This window comes from Leucoraja erinacea, chromosome 3 (assembly GCF_028641065.1).
Source record: "Leucoraja erinacea ecotype New England chromosome 3, Leri_hhj_1, whole genome shotgun sequence".
Taxonomy (NCBI): domain Eukaryota; kingdom Metazoa; phylum Chordata; class Chondrichthyes; order Rajiformes; family Rajidae; genus Leucoraja; species Leucoraja erinaceus.
This window is the reverse complement of record NC_073379.1, coordinates 48,531,553-48,550,017: the sequence shown is the minus strand read 5'-3', so window position 1 is coordinate 48,550,017 and position 18,465 is coordinate 48,531,553. Positions and strand designations below refer to the sequence as shown.

Genomic DNA, 18,465 nt, shown 5'->3' with positions numbered 1-18,465 from the left:
TGGAACACATGAGGTTGAGAGTGGTATACAAAATTATGAGAGGCTTAGATAGGGTAGACAGTCGGTAACAATTTTCTCCAGGGTGGAATGTCCTACGCTAGAGGGCATAGCTATTAGGTGAGAGGGGGAAAGTTTTGTGGAGATGTGCAGGGCTAGTTCTTTACACAGAGAGTGGTGGGGGCCTGGAACGCATTGTCATGGGTGGTGGTGGAGTCAGATACTCTAGTGGCATTTAAGAGGTTTTTAGATAGGCACATGGAAATGCAGGGAATGGAGGGTTTTGGATCATGTACAGGTAGATGAGATCTGTTTAACTTGGTAGCCTGTTTGCAACAAACATTGTGGGCCCATTCTCTGTTCAATGTAATCCACATGGCAGGCACAATCCACTTGATCCAACAGATCTTTACTGACACTTATATTCGATAAAAGGCTCCTCCCTGCTCTCTGCATTCAAATTTGTCAGAATATGCTTTATTCTTTTCTCCCTCAAGAACTATGGTGGTTTCCCTATAATCAGGGCTGCCAACTCTCACGCTTTGAGCGTGAGACTCACTCATTTCAGCAAATTCTCACGCCCTCACGCTGAAGACAGAATTCTCACGCTGTCTTCAGTCCCTGCACAGCAAGGATCCTATAGCGGAGCTATACAATCTTTGCTGCACAGTTTGTCTCTTTGCGCCATGATAGCGACCTGTGGGTCTGGGGAAGCGCGTCGGTTGACGGCTGTGAGTGACGTTGCGTCTCTTTTAGAAACATAGAAACATAGAAATTAGGTGCAGGAGTAGGCCATTCGGCCCTTCGAGCCTGCACCGCCATTCAATATGATCATGGCTGATCATCCAACTCAGTATTCCGTACGTGCCTTCTCTCCATACCCCCTGATCCCCTTAGCCACAAGTGCCACATCTAACTCCCTCTTAAATATAGCCAATGAGCTGGCCTCAACTACCCTCTGTGGCAGAGAGTTCCAGAGATTCACCACTCTCTGTGTGAAAAAAAGTTCTTCTCATCTCGGTTTTAAAGGATTTCCCCCTTATCCTTAAGCTGTGACCCCTTGTCCTGGACTTCCCTAACATCAGGAACTTTTCTCTTGGTTGGATGTGCAGCCGCCGGGTGTCAGCACCTGTTTGCCGGCTGTGAGCGCTGCGCTGCCGGCTGCCACTGCAGCCTCGTTCCCTCCCTCCCTCCTGCCCTTCAACACACACGGCAGCACCAGCGCCGCCAATCCACGCTACACCGTGCCCGCCAGACTCCCCATTGGACGGCTGGGGGAGAGTGGGAAGGGGGAAAGAGAGAGAGAGAGAGAGAGAGAGAGAGATGGAGGAAAAGAGAGACAAGGGGAGGGAATGTATAAAGGGGAGGAAGGAAGGAAAGGAGAAAGGGAAGAAAGAGGGAGGGTGAGGAAAGGGTGGGGGGGGGAGAAAGAGGGGGGATGGGGCAGGAGAGGGGAAGGGGAGGATGGGGGGAGGAAGGGGGAAGGAAAGGTGTGTGTGGGTGTGCTTGTGTGTCTGTCTCCCTGTGTGTGCGTGTGCGTGTCTGTGTTTCTCCCTGTGTGTGTGTGTGTCTGTCTCTCCATGTGTGTGTGTGTGTGTGAGCGTGTCTGTGTGTCTCCCTGTGTGTGTGTGTCTCTCCATGTGTGTGTGTGTGTGTGTCTCCCCGTGTGTGTGTCTGTCTCCCTCCCTGTGTGTGTGTCTGTCTCCCTGTGTGTGTGTCTTCCTTTGTGTATGTGTCTCCCTGTGTGTCTTGTCACATCCTGGCCTTAGACAGGGCTGCCAACTCTCACGTTTTGAGCGTGAGAGTCACGCATTTCAGCCAATTCTCATGCTGATGACAGAATTCTCACGCTATCTTCAGTCCCTGCACAGTTTGTCTCTTTTGCGCCACATCAGAGCGATCTGTGCGGTCTGTGGAAGAGCGTCAGTTGGCGGCTGTGAGTGACGTCGCATCTCTTCTCTTCTCTTCTTTCTTGGTTGGGTGTGCAGCCACTGACAACATGAAGCAGCCGGAGATAGAACTAACCAGGTGAATTGGTTGTAAAACATGGGGGGGACCACAATGAGGCCAAACATCTAGGACAGGGTTCAGCAACCTACGGCATACGGCGTAACTCGAAAAACCCGAACACCCCCCTCTCACCCCTGGTCGCCATGCTCCCTCGCAATTTCTCACTCTCAACACTCGCCCAATGTTGGCAGCCCTGCTATAATGCACGTAAGCCATTCCCCACAGTAGTTGATATCACATTTTTATCACTGGGAAAAAAAGTTTTCCTTGACTTTCCTATTGAAGTTATTGGTATCCACATTGTATCATTAAGTTTTTGTATCCCACAGAGGTGAAAAACTATTTCTGCGTGTTTTTTGTTAAATTTTTCATAATTATAAAAATCACTATCATGTTACCATTTAGTTTTCCCTTATCTAAAGATTAAAAAAAAGTTCCAGCCTTTCTTGATTGGTACATCAGGATAGTTCTGATAACATCCTTGTGAATATTTGGTGCATTCCTTATCTTTTCTGTACTAGGGTGAACAGCTATGTACAATACAGCCAAACGTGAACTAACAAAGCATACAAACAAATATAACTTGACAGATTTTCTATTCTTCCCCTTGCAACGTAAACTGGGAGTTAGATTTGTTTTTTATTTAACCTTGCTTAACCCTCTGCCAGTTTTATCATTTTGTGCAACTCTACCTTGAGATCCCCTTCCTCACTTATTTCATTCAGACATGGTACCCAGGCAGTACCCCTTGCCTCCACCCTTTCTTATTCTTCTGATAAAAATGCAGCACCACACCAAGCCTGCACATTAGTTTAGGTTTCCCTTTTGGCATTAGCTTTGGAAGACAATACAATAAGGCAACTTGCAAAAAGCATTTGTGAATGATATCTTCACAAAGCAGTAGCTGGGAGTCATGATATTGCTTGAGAACCCTATTTATTTTAATATTTTATTTGTGACTTCAAACAAATACATTTGACAACTCAAAGAAAATAATTTACACCAATTTAAAAATATTTGAAAATAAACACTTTCAGCTATGACAGTGATCTATATTGGTTGTTTAACTAGCATTTGCTGAAGCATTCAAAGCTTGCATTGCCATTTCCGTTATAAATATAATCTTAGGATAACAATTGAGTTAAATCCTTATGTAGAAGAAAAATCAGCTTGCGTACAATTTCAGAAGAACTTGCATTTAAGTTTTCTGTTGTTAGCTTTTCGTTGTTTTACCTTACTGAATTCTGGAAAAGGAGCATTGAATCGTCTCTCTGATTTATTCTACAACTGGTGTTCCTTTGGTCTTTGGAAGTCCTTTCGCATAATGGAGATTATGTAATTCCACTGTATAGATTGTCCCCAGTTTACATATGTCCAAGTTATGTACAGTACATGCATACAAACAAGAATTTGAGATACCAAGGGGATGGCTGTGTAGGACGAAACTGCAGATGCTGGTTTAAACCGGAGATAGACAAGAAGGGTCTCGACCCGAAACATCACCCATTCCTTCTCTCCATTGATGCTGCCTGTCCCGCTGAGTTACTCCAGCTTTTTGTGTCTAGCTGCAGATGACTGTTCTTGACATTAGCTGGAATTTGGCCATATTGATGGCCATATTGAATCCACGATGTATATAATCACAGTTAACAGATTTTTGTCCATTTCGTTCAAGTTACGAATAGCTCACAGGACCGGAACCCTGCCGTACCCCTGGCAGGGCCTGTATAGTGAAGTACCATCTTCAGCTGCAGGTTGCATCTGAGGTCAAATGAAGCTGGAGTAGGAATTACCTTAAGTTTAAATATTCATTAAAAAATATATTTATTTTGTTTTATTATTGTCGTGCGTACCAAGATAGTGAAAACTTTGTTTTACATCCTATTTAGGCAGATCATACCATACATTTTGGTAATGAAGCTGCCGTTCATTTTCAGATTGGTGTAGGAGTTGTTGCCTGGGTATATATGTTGGTTATTAAATGGGAAGAGTATAAGGACATGGTAGTTGTACGTCAAACGTCATTTGATAGAACTTCCATATCCAACAAGAGCCATTAACTATATCTACCCTCTAACTTTCTAACTTGTTCTTGCTTCAGCTCATTTATTATTGGAGCTCACAGCAGTGCCTGACTTTTCTCAGCTGCAGAATTTTCCCTTAAGACTTCTTGCTTCCCTCCTTTAAACAGCTCCTTAAAGCTGACCTCTTTGTCCAGTTTTTTTGTTTATATGAAACGATACAATAGAATATCCCAGGAGTGAAATTGATCTGCCAACAGTCATAAAACACAAAGAACATGAAACGTGAAATTAAAGTGATGAGTGGAAAGGATTGGTGATGTGCAAAGATTGAGTGTGCGGGGGGGGAGTCAGTCTACTCCACAAGAAAAGGGAGGAGTTGTACGGTATGATAGCCACAGGAAAGAAGGGTATTCAGAGCTATAGGGAGAGGTTGAGTAGGCTGGGACTCTATTTCATGGAGCACAGGAGGATGGGATGATCTAATAGAGGTGTATAAAATCATGATTTGAATAGATCTGGTTGAGTCTTTTGCCCAGCATAGGTGAATCGAGGAGCAGAGGACATAAGTTTAAGGTGAAGGAGAAAAGATTTAATAGGAATCTGAGGGGTATAGTTTTCACACAAAGGGTGGTAGGTGTATGGAACAAGCTGCCAGAGCAGGTAGTTGAGGCAGGGACTATCGCAATGTTTAAACAGTTACAGGTGCATGGATTAAACCGTGGGCAGGTGGGACCAGTGCAGATGGGACATGCTGGGCCGAAGGGCCTGTTTCCACACTGTATCACTCTATGATTCTATCTATCTTTCCCTCTCAAACCCATTCTCCTGCCTTCTCCCCATTACATCTGACACCCGTATCAATCAAGAATCTATCAATTTCCTCCTGAATAATGTCCATTGACTTGGCCTCCACAGCTGTCTGTGGCAATGAATTCCAAAGTTCACCACCCTCTGACTTAAGAAATTCCTGCTCATCTCCTTCCTAAAGGAATGTCTTTTAATTCTGAGGCTGTGGCCACTGGTCCTAGACTCTCCCACTAGTGGAAACAGCCTCTCCACATCCACTCAATCCAGGCTTTTACCAGGCTGGGCCAGACTGCAACAGCTTCACACCCTGTCCCAAAGCTCGTGTCCTGTCCTGCATCACCCAAGGCAGCAGAGACATTATGGGAGAGGGTAAGCACCGTCACAAAGTAGTTCACGATGGTTTGGGTAACATTCAGGAATGTGTATGCTTGTCACATCATGAATATTACTGAAGAAGGGTCTTGACCCGAAATATAATTTATACTTTTTCCCCAGATATGCTGCCTGACTCACTGAGTTACTCCAGCACTCTGTGAAATGTCACCTATACATACACAAGATACATTTAATTGTCATTTGGACCCCTTGAGGTCCAAACAAAATGCCATTTCTGCAGCCATACATTACAGACACATAGACCCAAGACACAACATAATTTACATAAACATCCATCACATTGCTGTGATGGAAGGCCAAATAAACTTATCTCTCCACTGCACTCTCGCCCCCCCCCTCCCCCCGATGTCAGAGTCAAAGTCAAAGCCCCCGGCTGGCGATGGCGATTGTCCCGCGGCCATTAAAGCCACGCCGGATGGTGCGAGGTCGCACACCGTGTTCTTGATGTTAGAGAGCCCCGGCGTGCGCTCGCAGAGTCCCGCGGCCATTCCAAGCCGCGCGGGGCAGTGATGTAGGCCCCGCTCCAGGAGCTCTTCAACCCCGCAACTCGGGCGGGGGAAGTCGCCGTTGCGAGAGCCCTGAAAAGCGGTCTCCCTCCAGGGACCCGCGGGCTCCCGGTGCCGCCGTCCACAGACCTGCCGTTGAAGCCTCCGACTCTCCGGTCGGGCCGCAGCAGCAACAGCAGCAGCGCTCCTCCACCGCTCCACCCGCTCCGGACTCGGCCAGCCCCGCGACGGCGACGGTGAGTCGTCGGCACCAGAGTCCCCGGTCTCTTCCTGTTGGAGGCCGCTCCTCGTTGCAGCCCCAACGATAACGGAAACCCGATCCATATTCTCCAGAGATGCTGCCTGACCCACTGAGTTACTCCAGCTCTTTGTGTCTATTTTCCCTTCATCCATCTGCCCAAGCCCACCCTCCCCCATTCTTTCCTATGTTCCTTTCCACCCATAATTCTCACCCTGCCTTTACATTTCACTCCTCTTTCAAATCTGCTCTACTTATCTACATGTATTTTTTTTCTTAACTTTTTAGTCATAGAGTGATGCAGTGTGGAAGCAGTCCCTTCAGCCCAACTTGCCCACACCGACCGACATGCCCCATCTAAACTAGTCCCACTCACATGAGTTTGGCCTATGTCCATCTAAACTTGTCCTATCCATGTACGTGTCCAAATGTCTCTTAAACATTAGGATAGTCTCAGCCTTAACTACCTCCTCTGGCAGCTCGTTCCATACACCCACCACTCTTTGTGTGGAAAAGCTACCTCTCAGATTCCTGTTAATTTCTGAAATATTGGTCATAAATTTGGTGCAAAAATGTAGTCGTTGACTACACCTCTATATTCAGTTTCCCTCCCCTCTCTGATGCAGCCCACAATTGCAGAGTCATCTGAAAATTTCTGCAGGTGGCAGGAGTCCGAGTTATATCTGAGGTCCGAGGTGTAGATGGTGAACAGGAAGGGAGAGAGGACCGTCCCCTGTGGGGTCCATGTGTTGCTCACTACCATGTCCAAGACACAGTTCTGTAGCCTGTATTGTGGTCATCCAGTCAGGTAGTTGGTGATCCAGGACATCAATGGAGCATCCGCCCCAAATCTTTGTCAGTTTGCTCAGAGTCAAAAAATATGACTCTCACAATGCTTCCAGGCTTATATAGGTGAACTTGGGAACGATGGAGCAGGTGGATGATGGCGTCCTCAACACCCACCTTTGTTTGGTAAGCAAACTGCAGGGGGTCCAGGGAGGGTTAAACAAGGGGTCACAGGTGAGTGAGCACCAGCCTCTCCAGGGACTTCATCATGTGTGAAGTCAGCGCCACTGGTCTGTAGTCATTGGAGGAGCTGGGGTGCATCCTCTTTGGTACACGAACCAGGCAAATATCTTCCACATCACAGGAACCCTCTCCAGGCTCAGGCTCAGGTTGAAGATATGCTGGAGTACTCCACACAACTGGCTGGCACACGCCTTGACTACCCCAGAGCTGACACCATCGGGACCCGTGGCTTTGTCTGAGCGGAGTCTGCTCAGATCTTTTCTCACATGCTCAGCCTCGATGGTCAGGCGCGACAAAGAAAGGACAGAGGAAGTAGACAAGGGGGATTGAAGGAGCAAGGTCTGATATCTGCTCTGATATCGCGTTATGTAGCTCAGCGTGATATTTTGTTTGATGACGATCCAAAATAAAGTACTTCAGAAGGTTTGATGCATTAAAGGTGCTGTTGTCAGCCCAAATGTGATTCCATTCCCATAGGCACTTAGGGGTGAACATTGAATATCGTCTTCACAATTTCACTTATTTTCTAATGACTATAATCTAAAAAAAATGGTTTACTAATGTTAATATTTGCGCAAAGCTGATGCCATCAATGTTTTGTGAAATCTGAATTTGTGGAAGAGTCTGTTTAATGATGTAAGTTAATTTGCGTAAGCAAATTGGCTTCACTTGGAGTACTTTGGCCATATGTTCAATCCAATATAATGAATGTACCATCAAATCTAAAAGTAGATTGGTTGCTGAATTGTTCAATAAAATACACAAGCATTTTTGCCAGCTGTAATTGAACTTCCCTGGATCATACTTTTACACATTCCTCTATTAGCAAACCTTCAAAAACAATCTGATTAGAATGAAGATATTTTAAGGTTATGAAAATAATATCCTTTGCAGACCGTTACTATTTGCCAATCACTCAGGTAGCTTGATAAGCATCGAGGAGTAAAAAAGAGGGCCAACATGTTGTTTTCACTAACTTGAGAAAATTGTGTGGTTAAAATTGCAATTCTCTCAGAAATTCTTAATATCCAATTGAAATGAGCCAAAATTTGCTTACTTACTGAAGCTTACTCTACTTCCTGAGAAGATTACGGAGAGTCGGTATGTCAAGGAGGACTCTCTCTAACCTCTACAGGTGCACAGTAGAGAGCATGCTGACCGGTTGCATTGTGGCTTGGTTCGGCAACTTGAGCGCCCAGGAGCGGAAAAGACTACAAAAAGTAGTAAACACTGCCCAGTTCATCATCGGCTCTGACCACCCTACGATCGCGGGGATCTATCGCAGTCGCTGCTTCAAAAAGGCTGGCAGCATCATCAAGGACCCACACCATCCTGGCCACACACTCATCACCCTGCTACCTTCAGGTAGAAGGTACAGGAGCCTGAAGACTGCAACGTCCAGGTTCAGAAGTAGATACTTCCCCACAGCCATCAGGCTATTAAACTCAACTGAAACAAATCTCTGAACATTACAGACCATTATCTGTTTATTTGCACTTTATCTGATTTATTGATGTGTGTATATATTTATATAATGGTATTTGGACTCACTGATATGTTCTGTATTCATGCCTACTATATTCTGTTGTGCTGAAGCAAAGCAAGAATTTCATTGGCCTATCTGGGACACATGACAATAAACTGTCTTGACTATATCAACAATTATTTATCTGATTTCCTATCTGTTGGTCATCTGTTGTTCCCATTATTTTGTTTTTCCATGAAAATGTATAGAAAATAAGAGGGGGTAGGACCAGAAAAGTTTTCGAACTTCTTCTTACCCCTTTTGAACATGAACGATATTATTTGTATTATTTGAGTTACTTATTTGTTTGTTTTCCTTTGTGTTTTATTTTCTTTTTTTATTGCTTACAAGTTTATTTGTGTTTGTGTTTTTTAACATGTTCAATAAATTAATGAAGTAAAAGTAAAAAGTATATTCTTTAACTAGCAATATTATCTGTATTAGGTGGAGACTGTGTGAAGCAATAATATAGTATTGGTGTATATGGATAATTTGCCATACTGTTAAAATGCAAAATGGTTACCATATGCACTGGCTTTTAACATCCTAGGAATTCTAGTTTCTGAAATTAGCAAGGGTAAATCTGTGCTTAATAACTAGTAATGTAGAAACTTACTAATCACAGAAAATGGGATTGTGTCATTGCCTTTTACATGAAAAATGCTTTTGCTATATGCGTGAAAAAGTGTCTTCAGATTCAGATTCAGATTCAATTTTAATTGTCATTGTCAGTGTACAGTACAGAGACAACGAAATGCATTTAGCATCTCCCTGGAAGAGCGACATAGCAAACGATTTGAATAAATAATAATAAGTGTCCGGGGGAGGGGGGGGTGGTGATTGGCAGTCACCGAGGTACGTTGTTGAGTAGAGTGACAGCCGCCGGAAAGAAGCTGTTCCTCGACCTGCTGGTTCGGCAACGGAGAGACCTGTAGCGCCTCCCGGATGGGTAGGAGGGTAAACATGGTTGGGGGGTGAGAGCAGTCCTTGGCGATGCTGAGCGCTCTCCGCAGACAGCGCTTGCTTTGGACAGACTCAATGGAGGGGAGCAAGGAACCGGTGATGCGTTGGGCAATTTTCACCACCCTCTGCAATGCCTTCTGGTCGGAGACAGATCAGTTGCCATACCATACTGTGATGCAGTTGGTAAGGATCGTCTTGATGGTAACACAGATTTCATCATTTAATCCCATCAAGTCTACATAGCAAGTACTATAGCAACATTTAAAAGGCATTTGGACAGGTACATGGATATGAAAGGTTTTGAAGGATATAGGCCAAACCCGGGAAAGTGGCATAAGTGTAGATGGGGCATTTTGTCAGCATGGGCAAGTTGGGCCAAAAGGCCTGTTTTCACACTGTATGACTATAACTTAAGTCTTCAAACATACGATTTCACATTTGTGATGCAATTATTTACGTATTTCCTTTTGTGTGAAACATATAAAGGGGTGACATTTTCAAAGGATGTCCAGGAAATTCTTTTGAGTCAGTGCGTTGTTAGAACTATTGGACCTAACCCGTGGGAATGTAGCCAACCAAGTGATTAAAGTGCCCATGTGAATACATTTTCGCCATAATGACCAAGTTTCAGGGTGGTCATGGAAAGGGATAAGGATGGTCTGGAAATTAAATGTTGAATTGGGCAAAGGCTGATTTCAATATCATAGGACAAGACAGAGCAAAAGTAGATTAGGAGCAGCATGTGTCGGTAGGTCCACATTCAACAACTGGGAGATACTCAAAAGTGAAATAATGAGTGTTTCCAGGTGGGTAAAACATAAAGTCAGCAAGTTCAGGGGTATCAAAAGGAAGTAGAAGAGCAAAGAGCAACACTGGCAGACAAGATTAAGGGAAATCCCAAAACATTTTATCATATATTAAGGGAAAGAGGGTAAGCAGGAAAAGAGTTGGGACCATGAGGTGCTAGAATGGCAATCTGAGCATGGAGCCAGAGGACATGGGTATTAAATTAATATTTCTCCTCTATATTCACAAAGTAGAAGAGCATTGCAGTTAAAGAATTCAGGTGGGGAATTGTGAAACTGTTATCATTAAACGCAAGGTATTAGATGTCTTAGGAAACTAAAAGGTGGACACTCACCATGACTCTGTGATGTATCCCAGGTTGTGACGGAAGACAAGGGAAGTCTACTAGGATATTTTTATAACTTTGTTGGCCTTAAGCTGAGATGCAGGTGACTCTAGGACAGCAAATGTGGAACCTATATTTTTTAAAGGACAGTAGGGATAAGCCAGGTAATTACAGGAAGTTATTGGGTTGATTTATACTTGGAAGAGCAGAAGTGAATCAAAGATATTCAGCATGAATTAGATAAAAGGGGACATCCTGTCTAACCAATTTGATTGAATTAGTTAAAGAGGTATGAAAATGTATTGATGAGAGCGGTGTGGCTCTTGCAGACCAGGTGTACCTTGATCAGGGCTTTGATAAGGTTTGACGGGAGACATTTAGAGCCATGGGATCCAAGACAATTTGGTAAATTGGACCTAAAACTGGTTTGGAAATCGGAGACAGGGGGTTATGGTGGAGGATTGCTACTAGGACCATTACATTAATGATACAGATGTAATGATATGGGGTATGAGGAGTAAGTTTGCAGATGTAAAAAATCTCTTTCGTATTGTTGATATTGCGGAGTTCGTCATGGACTATCCTTATAATTATAAAACTCTGATCTTGCATGTGTATTTCTTTATTTATTTGTTTGTGTGTGATCACATCTTCTCGAAAAAATGACGCGGTAACGGTACCATTTTTACATATTTCGATAGAGATTTATCCCGTGGAGTCCAAAATTGCCTGATCTGAAAAATTCATGCATTATTTCTCGAGTTATTAATCAAAATAAAACCGGCTGGCTTTGGCTGATGACGTGATGATGTCACAATGGGTGTGCACGCTGTGTTCCACGCGCTGCGAGTAAAGTTACCTGGTCGCCCGGGGCTGCCCGCCCGCTCCCCCTTCTCTCTCTCTCCTCCTCCCCCCCCCTCCTCCTCCCCCCCCCCTCCTCCTCCCTCCCCTCCTCCTCCTCCTCCTCCCCCCCCCTCCCCCCTCCCCCCCCCCCCCCTCCCCCCCCTCCTTCCCCCCCCCCCCCCCCCCTCCTCCCCCTCTCTCCCCAAATTCTGACTCCATCGCCATCACTCTGAGTGGTTAATGAAACATGTGACCCTCAGCTGCTAATCCTGTACACACAGGTATCGGATGCCTATGGTGGACATCACATCTTCTGCTACTGTGCAGTAGCTAATTAAAAATGAGCAGCCAAGGGCAAGTGTGCAACCTGTAAATTCTACTTCTATGAAAACAAAATCTTCAGTAGCATTGATAAATGTCTGCTGTTAAATGTTGATTTATTTATAAAATCTGTTTGTTGCCTTACAGGGATGCATTTGTTGATTCGCTTAACAGTGAACCATGTTTGGGTTTCTCATTGCTCTAAACCCCACCCCACCCCCCTCACCCTTTATATCCCCACCACCTTTCCAAAATAACACAAAAGAGCCAAAAAAGCCTTTCTTGACTGAGCAGCTCTGAACACTGAGCCAAGTCTTTCCCGTCGGCCGTCTGGAAGGATGCATAGACAGCATAGTCCATTTTTCTTCCACTCTGTATCCTCTATGTTAAGTATTGGCAGCAGTTTGAAGATTTTACTCTGACAAATAGTTTAGTTTGAGTCATTTTTGTTAAACAATTCCCTCATTTAGGCAAAGGATATGCTAAGTGGTGCGAGCATCCCAGGGGTGCCTAAATCATAATTGAAAGTGAGACAAATGCTCCTTGATTGCTAACTTCCTCCTGGCAATGTACCAGCAAAGGATTAACAGAGATTCGTATTTCCTGAAATAATTGCTGCATGAACATGATACACACTTTGCAAATATATATATATCATTTGATGTTGAATCCTGCACAGTCCATATGACTGAACTGAGCATTGATCTGTGGTCTATACCAATAGTTCCAGCCTTTTTCAATGAAACCTCCACTTGCCTACACTCGGTAAGTAAGGTACATTAAGCAGGGCTGCCAACATTGGGTGAGTTGGGAGTGAGAAATTGCGAGAGACCAAGCCCGAGGATGCCCCCCTCCCAATTGTACGGAGCTTTTGCATTTTTCAGCTTGAAATTGTGCAATCTGGTGCATACTGTAGCGAGTCTTTTAACTTACACTTGAATGCAATATTTATGCTTTAAATTGGATTAGGTTAGGCTAAATTACATTCCTAATTACATTCCACAGTAGAGCCAGGCTATACTCTTAAATATTATTTCTATAGTGCTGACTATACTCTTAAATATTATTTCTTTTTTTTGGTCATTTTTATCCTCTCACTGGGGGCTTGAGCAAGCTAGACTGGGGAGCCTAGATCTGCATTTCAAATTAAATCTAGATGTGAGAGGGGGGATAGGGGAGGTGAATACTTTTGAGAGGGAGAAGGGTGAGTTGGAGGTGTCGGTATTACAGTTGAGCAAAGGGGACTATGGAGCCATGAGGGAGGAGTTGGCCAAAGTTGACTGGAAAGATACCCTAGCAGGGATGACAGTGGAACAACAATGGCAGGTATTTCTGTGAATAATACATTCCATAGAGGGAATAATTCATTCCAAAGAGGAAGAAAGATTCCAAGAGGAGTAAGGGGCGACCGTGGCTGACAAGGGAAGTCAGGGAGAGTATAAAAATAAAATAAAATAAATATAACATAGTAAAGATGAGCGGGAAGCCAGAGGATTGGGTAACTTTTAAAGAGCAACAGAAGATAACTAAAAAGGCAATACGGGGAGAAAAGATGAGGTACGAAGGTAAGCTAGCCAAGAATATAAAGGAGGATATCTCTTTACCTATGTGAAGAGGAAAAAACTAGTTAAGGCCAAAGTTGAACCCTTTAAGACTGAAAAGGGTGAATTTATTATGGGGAACAAGGACATGGCAGATGAGTTGAACAGGTATTTTGGATCCGTCTTCACTAAGGAGAACACAAACAATCTCCCTGATGTACTAGTGGCCAGTGGATTTAGGGTGGCGGAGGAACTGAAAGAGATTCACATTAGGCAGGAAATTGTGTTGTGTAGACTGATAGACTGATGGGACTGAAGGCTGATAAATCCCCAGGGCCCACTTTGTTATCTGCTACAATCGTAAGGTCTTCAACAGTCAGCTGTTGCACCTGTTACAAGCATTTCGCCTCTTACTTGAAGAACATTCAGAATAAATTGTTTCCAAAGTATATACGACACAGAAACATTGTATGGAGCTTTTGCATTTTTCAGCTTGAAATTGTGCAATCTGGTGCATACTGTTCAAGTGTACATTGTTCTTTGCACTGTACTAAGTTGTGGAGATATATAAGATGTTTGTTATTATCTTCTCATGTGCGATATTCCTGCATCGATTTAATGAAACATCATGTGAACCAGCTAATGTATTATAAAAATGATGTGTTTCATGTCAGACAATCTGCTCTTTACTCTCTGAATCATTTGCACCTCACTGTGTGTAAGGACTGGTTTTGGTGAGGGGGGGACAATCAATAACCCATGATAGACACAAAAAACTGAAGTAACTCAGCAGGTCATACATCATCTCCAGAGAAAAGGAATGGGTGACGTTTAGGGTCGAGACCCTTCTTCAGACTGAGAGCCAGGGGAAAGTCAATAACCAATCATGTTCTACAACGAAAGACTTCCAGAGGTTTGGAGAACTATTCTTCATTGTTTGTAATCACCCGTGAGGGCTGTTTCAGAATAAATTCCAGTTCTTGAGAATCAAAGCTTCATTGAGGGCCAGTACATGGACTGGATTAATTTTATGGCTCATCCTATAAACATTAGTACAGGCAAGCTCCGTGTAATGGAGGAGGTGCGTTACTATAAAACGGTCCATATCCTGTTTTTTCCGAGTGCAATATTTGTGCATCCGTTAAGAAACACGAGTTGAAAAAACCATTGTGTTTTATTTAATTATTTCCACTTAAATTGCTTGAGTGAATTTTATTCTAGGGGTATGACACATTTTAGGGTAGTTATTGGATTCTTAAGGGCAAATTTCCATAACCCGAAAGGCCATGTTGCAGGGGTTGCCTGGAATTAGTTATAACTGGTGAGACCACTAGCACTAATCCACAGTTTATATTATTCTGGTTAAACATGTAGGTGTGGCTGTCCACTCCGCAGCATTCATAGCATTTTTCATCTTATGTCATCAAGAACAAGTCCCATATGGTAAACCTCTGTGTGTACATAAAGGAGAACCTGCTTGAAGCTGCAGGAAATGTTGATTGCGGTGAATTTTCAAATGAAAGAGACTGATGCAGTTATTAGCTTAAAGCAAAATACTGAATATGTTGTAACTCCAATACAATAACAGAAACAGTGGTTCAGCAAACCATGCAATATTTATGAAGGTAACCTAATGAAAGTTCAACAAAGTATTCCCAATATAGACACAAAATGCTGGAGTAACTCAGCGGATAAGGTAGCATCTCAGAGACTCAGTCTGATGAAGGATCTCGACCCGAAACATCACCTATTCTTATCTTCAGCGAGTCTCTGCGGTGCTGGAGTTACTCCAGCATTTTGTGTCTATCTTCGGTGTAAACCAGCATCTGCAATTCCTTCTTATACAAAGTACTCCCAATATTTTCTGGGTTTTTTACAAAGATTCAATCAGACACTGTACATCCCATATCTTTACCTGAAGATTTTATGTAGCTTAAATTGTTGGATTGTATCATTTGCGTCAATGTTTTAGTTTTTTATTGAGGGCATTCTAAGGGGAGATCGAAGCTGGGGCAGGGAAAAGCTGGTGGCATGAGAGGCTGCAACAATAAAAGGATTGTTATTTTATTGTATGAGATGTTTATGTGTATACAGATGTTGAACAATCAAAGTGTGCTTTTGACACATAATCTATTATTTCAAAATCTTAAGGCCCTGTCCCACGATGCGAGTTTACCCAAGAGCCCTCCCGAGTTAAAAAAAAAAAAAATCTAACTCGTGGTAAGTACGTAGAATTACGTAGCGGGTACGCCGGAGCTCGTGGATGTCTTGTAGCGGCTCGTATTGCTAACGGCAGGTACTCGGGAAACGCGGTAACTCGTGAAGTTTTTTCAACAGTGTGAACATTTTCCAAGAGTAAAAAAATACTTGTGATTATGTACCACGAGTTTGATTTTTTTTTTAACTCGGGAGAGCTCTTGGGTAAACTCGCATCGTGAGACAGGACCTTTAGAGTGTAGTGCCCCTTTCAATTTTATCTCAAATATTTCACTCTAATGTTGTGATACAAGGTTATGAGTGGCATGTTAATAACAATAAAAAACATGTTATTTTTTTTCTTGACTTTTGTAGAGTAAAAATTGCTTGGAGCTTGGTCCTCCAGCAGAGGGAGAAGTCGTCCAGGTGAGATGGACTGATGGACTACTCTACGGTGCCAAATTTGTATCATCTAACATCATTTACATGTACCAGGTAAGTAATGTTTGGCACGGTTCCAGTCATGACAAATATTTACATTTTTGAATGACTTATGTGTGGGTTGATTGATTTTAGAGAATCCGCCTGTTACTTTGTTCTGTCCAGACCAAAGTTAGCAAAACAATGTGCACATAATTCTTTATTGAATGATTTAATGTATTTGTGAAACTTGTTTCAATTTGCAAATACTTTTTATATTGATCAATTATAAATGTTCAGTATGAAAAGGTTTAAAGTACAATCATTGCATGCCACCAGCCAGATGATAATTTTGATGTCGTGTACACTTGTTCTATGCCAAGGGACATATTTTGAAGTATAGAGCAGTTAGAGCAGGATGGTTAAAAATAATTAAAAAATTACAGGAAGCATTCAACAGTCAAGAGTGTTTTATTGTGATAGGAAAATGAATTCTTACTTGCAGCAGCAGCATAACAGATATGTAAACACAGTAATCTTAAACACCATAATAAAAAAATAAAACCGTTCAATATGAATATAAAAGCACACAGTAATAGTACAATGTAATAGTACAAAGCTTATGTAGTCAGGCGCTTAGTTAGAGGTTGCAGTATTTAATAGTCTTTGCTTGTTGGGAAGAACCTGCCCTTCAATCTAGATTTTACAGTTTTCAGGCTCCTTATACCTTCTCCCCGATGAAGGGAGTGAAATGACCATGTGGGCAGGATTATGTGTTCATTCACCAGGTCAAGCAGCATCCGTGGAAAGAAAACATATTTAATTTTCAGACCCTTTATTGGAACTGAGAGAATGAGAAAACAAGTTTTAAGTGTGGGGAGTTGGGGAAGGATGGCTAAGCAGGGTGTATCTTCAATAGGGTGAGTCGAGGGTTACTAAGCTAATTCCTCTGTTAATGAGAAGGTTTGTTGATACCCTCTGTTATTGAGAAGGTTGATTGATAGAATACTGTGAGCATTGCGAGAAAGGCAATAAACAAATGGACGTGTGAAAGCTGTTGCAAGTCAGAACTGAAAAACTAAAGAGAATGCTAGAAATGACCAGTAAAATAGCCAGTGTCTGCAGAGACAGAGAAAAATGAGCTCGTATTGCAAGTGTCTATAATTTCACAGCAGAACTTGTCATTTCTTGCACAAACAAAACAAAAAAAACAACATCTGAAATTCAGTTTTGAATCCAGAAAGCAGCAACATGTCCACACGGAAAATTAGGTGCTGTTGCTCAGGGTTTCAATGGGGCTCCTGGAACTGGTACAGGAGGCCATGGACAGAAATATTAGAGTGGGATGAAGAATTAAAGTGACAGGAAATTTCCTGAATGGTGGAAAGGGAGGAGGTGAAAGGGCAGATGTTGCCTTTCTTGAAGGTTGACTTGGGTTTTTTTAACCATCCTGCTGTAACTCTGCTCCACACTTCAAAATATGGCCCTTGGCATGGAACGCGTGTGCATATCAAAAAGACCGACTAGCTAATTGCCTGCAATTATTGTAATTTAAATGTGATGGGGAATGATAGGAGATAGACAAGTGAACCGGTGAGTGACATAAGGAATGCCCCTTTGAAATGCTGAAGGGGAGGAGAGAAGGCTCTTGGATCTAATCAGTTAAATCTGGGGGAAGTGATTAGCTGACACTTGGAGAAGGCAAAAGCAGATTGGTTTAACAACAAAGTTCATAGGAGCAGAATTTGGCCATTTGGCCCATCAAGTCTACACTGCCATTATACCATGGTTGATCTATATTTCTTGCTCAACCCCATTCTCCTGCCTTCTCCCGTCACCCATGACACCTGCACTAATCAAGAATCCATCAATCTCTGCCTTAAAAATATCCATTGACGGCCTCCACAGCCTTTGAGGCAATGAATTTTACAGATTCACCACCCTCCGACTGAAGAAATTCCTCCTCGTCCCCTTTCTAAAGGTACGTCCTTTCATTCTGAGGCTGTGGCCTCTGGTCCTAGACTCTCCCACTAGCGGAAACATCCTCTCCACGTCCACGCTTTCCGAAGCCTTTCACTATTACAAAGTGACCCTGAGCTTCTAAATGACTCTCACTTTGATTCCCAATTCCTCCTCTGACCTCTCTGTCTGTGCCCTACAACTAGGCCAAATGTAACCCTGAGGAACAACTGCTCATCTTGCATCTGGGCATTTTGCAGCTCTCAGAATTCAAATTTCAGATATTCCATTGTACTGGTAGTGTGTAGGGAGGAATTGCAGATGCTGGTTTACACTGAAGAGAGACATAAAATGTTGGAGTAACTCAGCCGGACAGGCAGCATTTCTGGATAGAAGGAATGGGTGACTTTTCGGGTCCCAACCCGAAACGTCACCCATTCCTCCTATCCAGAGATGCTGCCTGTCCCACTGAGTTACTCCAGCATTTTGTGTCTTTCCACTGCATTGGTATCTGCTTGCAATATTAGCTCAGTAATTTTTCTTTCTCCACAGAAAGTA

General features: G+C 43.0%; 1 protein-coding gene across 4 annotated transcripts in view; it reads left to right on the top strand.

The window, feature by feature from the left end:
- Nucleotides 1-18,465, top strand: part of LOC129695557 (lysine-specific demethylase 4C-like) — a 324,943-nt gene that overhangs the window by 287,901 nt on the left and 18,577 nt on the right. For all 4 annotated transcript variants that reach the window (XM_055632624.1, XM_055632625.1, XM_055632622.1 and 1 more), the window contains exon 20: nt 15,904-16,023. In XM_055632624.1, the coding sequence (XP_055488599.1) occupies nt 15,904-16,023 (120 nt within the window). The remainder of the gene's footprint in view (nt 1-15,903; nt 16,024-18,465) is intronic.